The sequence below is a fragment of the Artemia sp. Qi Xiang Cuo genome, unplaced genomic scaffold, assembly GCF_049724085.1.
Source record: "Artemia sp. Qi Xiang Cuo unplaced genomic scaffold, ASM4972408v1 HiC_scaffold_1047, whole genome shotgun sequence".
NCBI classification, from domain to species: Eukaryota; Metazoa; Arthropoda; class Branchiopoda; order Anostraca; family Artemiidae; genus Artemia; species Artemia sp. Qi Xiang Cuo.
The window spans coordinates 1-4038 of record NW_028298456.1 but is presented as its reverse complement, the minus strand read 5'-3'; the positions used below and the strand labels follow the sequence as shown (position 1 = coordinate 4038).

At 36.6% G+C, this 4038-nt stretch overlaps 1 protein-coding gene across 1 annotated transcript; it reads left to right on the top strand.

The window, feature by feature from the left end:
* Positions 1-911: 911 nt before the first annotated feature.
* Positions 912-3984, top strand: LOC148938800 (myosin-IIIa-like; the record flags this gene model as incomplete). The annotated part of the gene is made up of 2 exons (XM_089107526.1): positions 912-1060; positions 3809-3984. Coding segments are annotated over 2 exons (325 nt in total), but the record flags the coding sequence as incomplete, so codon positions are not given.
* Positions 3985-4038: the final 54 nt, after the last annotated feature.

Genomic DNA, 4038 nt, shown 5'->3' with positions numbered 1-4038 from the left:
GCCATTTAACCAAATAAAAATAAAATTAATATGCAAATTTTGTTTCAATTATTCATATACGATGAGCCAAAATCAAAACCTGCCTTAATTCAAAAACGTTCAAAAATTAAATATTTTTTTTTTAATGTTAAGTAAGGAGTGACATTAAAACTTAAAACAAACAGAAATTATTCCGTATATAAAAGGGGCTGTCCCCTCCTCAACGCCTCGCTCTTTACGCTAAAGTTAGACTCTTTCTCACAACTCTACTTTTAAAACAATAGAAAACTCTGGCGTAAAGAATGAGGTGTTGAGGATGGGATAGCCCCTTTCCTATACGGAATAATTTCTGTCCATTTTAAGTTTTAATGTCGCTCCTTACTTTCAGTTAAAAAAACTTGTTTTTTTTTTATTTAATTTCCTAAGGGAACGACATGTCCCTTTGCGTTTTGAATTTTATAGGCTGAGTGGTGTTATGCATATCACGTGCTATCTGTTCTTTTCTTTCGGCAGTTTCAACCACAGTTTATATAACTATCCAGTAAGTTTACCGCAGATGATTTCTGGCTCTTCATTCTCGGTGCGAACAAAAAGCTCCTCCCACTTATTTGTGCACTTATTGTCCACTTATTGGTTGAGCCGGCCAAGTGGTTTTGTCAGTACTTGTTCCGTAGGTCATTATTCTTTGTCTACCCGTGAAAAGATCTAATGCCGTTTATGTTTATAGGTTCTCTGGAGCACTCGCACCTCGGTCCGGTTTTTATAATGGGTGAGATAGGGAAAGATTATACCGCTAATTATATAAACTGTGATTTCAACACATGGTTTTTGGTGTTATGTAGACTTTTACAATTTATGCGTTCTGTAGCAACCCTAAGCTCTAAATGACTGTTTTCATATTTCTGCTGAAACTCATCAAGCTTTATCTTTAGGAATATTTATGAAAGCATGTCATATCTTGGCTTAAGTCAGCACATTAATTTTGATGATTTGCCCGACCCAAGTGGAAGATTTCAACTTGACGGTGTCATTGGAGAAGGAACCTATGGCGAAGTATTTAAAGCGTTTGACCTTGAAACAGGTGAGTCGCATAAATTAAGGAGGCATTGACCTTAGAGATTGAAGCAAAAATAATACCATGTTGTACCACTACTGTGATACCATAATGCCATTACCGAAACAATCCTACCATAGTGCAAAACAGCTCTAATAAAACTTGGTGATTGGAGGGGAGGATTTGATGGGCCATATTTTTATTTTCGCCATTCAATCATACAGATTAGAAATCTTTGCATGATTCAGGCTCAAAATAAGGGGTTACTCCAAGCAAGCGAAAGCTTACGGAGGGTTAATCGTTTTGTTGTATTGCTTGTTTTGCTTGTTTTTAATATTTTCTTTATGTATTTTGTTATGTATTTTGGTACTGTTCTATTACCTGTAAGACACGTGATAAAAGAAACTAGTGAAACAGGTTCTTTCAACGGAGAATGCCTATGCCGAGGATTGCAAACAGTGGTTTCTCACTGCGTTTACAATATTTCATTAGCATTAATCAGACTCCGCTTCTCGCTGTCTTACAGATAATAGAACAGTACCTGTGTTTTCTTGAATAAACCCGCAATCAATGAAAAAAATTTAGCGAAAGATGCCCAAAATTTTGTTAAAAGGTTGGTGTTGAGAAAATAAGGGGAGATGGGTTGTAGGAACTACTAGACCGCTTTCTAGCCTATCTTCAATCCCACAAATTTAAAACCAATATAATTTTCTGATTTAAAAAAAGGTGCTAACTGCCTACGTTACTATTAAAAAACATAGGTCGTATTTGAGAGCTTAGAACAGCTTGAACCTTGCTCGTTTTTACACAGAGTCAGTATCATCTTTGAACCAAATTAGGAATTAGTTAATTTTGAACTGAGTCATGAGTTTGCTCATTTTTGCACCCAATTAGGTTCTTGCCTGCTTTTATTTCGAGTCAGTCTTCAGTTTGGACATAGCTCCTTTTTTATTAAGTCATAATTTACCTCATTTTTGCGCCAGTTCGTGACTTATAAGTGGTCTTACTCCGTGTCAGGCCCCGGCTTGGACTTGGTTTTGTTGCTCAGAATACGAAATTGGTTTATTGGTTGCACCAAGTCAAGCCGTGGCTCGTTCTTGTACCAAATTTGGCCCTGTCCCTCTTTTGCACCGTTTTTGCACCGAGTCGAGGATAAACACTTTTTTGCTCTGACTCAGTCTATAGTTTGCATTTAGTTCATTTTTATCTGAGTCCGGGCTTTGATCAAAGCTTGTATAAACATAGCTTATTATTGTACAGATTGTGAACTTAGCTCGCTTTTGGCCACATTTACATTTTGCTTGTTTTTTCACCCATTCAAGACCCAGTCATGATTCGTTATGTCAGGAATAATCTCACTTATACAAAGAGTCATTGCTTAGCTCGTCTTCGCACCAAATTAGTCCCTGCACCGGGTTGGGACACCTTGTTTTGCACTGATTCAGGACTTAATTTATGCTTGCACCTTGTCACCAAAGTATGACACCCTGAACTTGACTCTTTTTTGCACTGATTCTAGTGAGAGCTTGTTTCTGTACCATGTTGGTCTTTAGCTTATTTTGCACAAAATTTGTACTTAGCTTATTTCTACCCAAATTGGGATTCACCTTATTTTACACCAGTTTAAATTGCAACATATTTTAACTTTGTGCTTGAGTACTTTAAGTAGTTATAACACACTCATTTTGTCTTTTAAAATTTATCCTTGGTCCTTGCTCAGTTGCTTTGCTCTAATTTAGACCCCATGGCTCCGAATTAGACCCCCTGGTTTGAGGGGTCCTTACTATATGGGCAGCATGGGGTATTTATACTCTAGAGGTGAATTATTGGTGATTTTCTTACGATCATAAAATAATCTAACCTTTCTTTAATTGCTTTTTGTTTTATATTATTTTTGACGCACCACTAACGCCGCAGTTATATTTTTGGGCTTTTCGGTCATTCTGACTGGAATGACTATCTATTTTTTTTTCAATCCGATACCATGTGATAGAGGAGGTGCTCAAGGGCCAAAATGCAATACATAATAGGGGGTCAGGTACCACCTGGTAACTTTTGACCTTAAAAAAGAAAAACCAGTAAACTTGTCAATTTTCAAGTCATTGAGTTAGTTTACAAGAGCATCTATTCGTTACAAAATATGTAGAAAAAGAATTGGTGATGGTAACCTTTTCAGGGCTCTGGATCTAGAGGATTTGATTCGTTAAGGTCACTGAGTCTCCTCTATAGCTAAGCAAAACCAGCCAAATTAGTATCTATTAGCAAGGGTGCTTTAGGGAATCTAGAGGGCTGGTTGTAGCCTTTCCAGGACTCTGGATCTAGTGCATTTCAGAATCCTAAAACTTCAAAGGTCTTGAACTAAGGTAGCTGATTCTCCTCTGTAGGTGAGCAGAACCACTGAAAGCAATCTCTAGAAGGAGTCCTAGGGCGCTTTAGGGAGTCTAGAGGTCTTGTTCTTTAATGTGTGAAAACAAATATTGCATTTTGTGGTTCCAATGTGCTTCATGGTGCTTACATTAATTACAGGTAGAGGGCAGAATTCAGTAAAAAGAATAACATATAGAAGAACTTTTTTCTATTATGCTATGTTCAAAGAAATTTAATTTACGTGACTCTTAATTTAAATCTATAGTTTATATTAATGTAAACATTTAAATATTGTAGCAATCAACGGTCGCTATTTAAACTGGTAATTCTAGTAGTTCTACGGAATAATTCCAGTTATTAATCACTTTTTTAATCTTCCCAGTATTATAAAAGGTATTACTTTTTTAGGCCAGAAAATCGCAGTGAAAATCATGGAAAATATTGCTGACAACATAGAAGAAATTGAAGAAGAATATCTTGTTCTAAGAGACTTATGCTTGCATCCAAATATTCCGTCCTTTGTTGGACTGTTCTTAAAGAAAGGGGGAAGAAGGGATGAGGACCAGCTTTGGTTTTGTATGGAGGTTTGTTATGCTATTCTCTGTATTCCTAGATACAATGGTGACTAACCTACTATC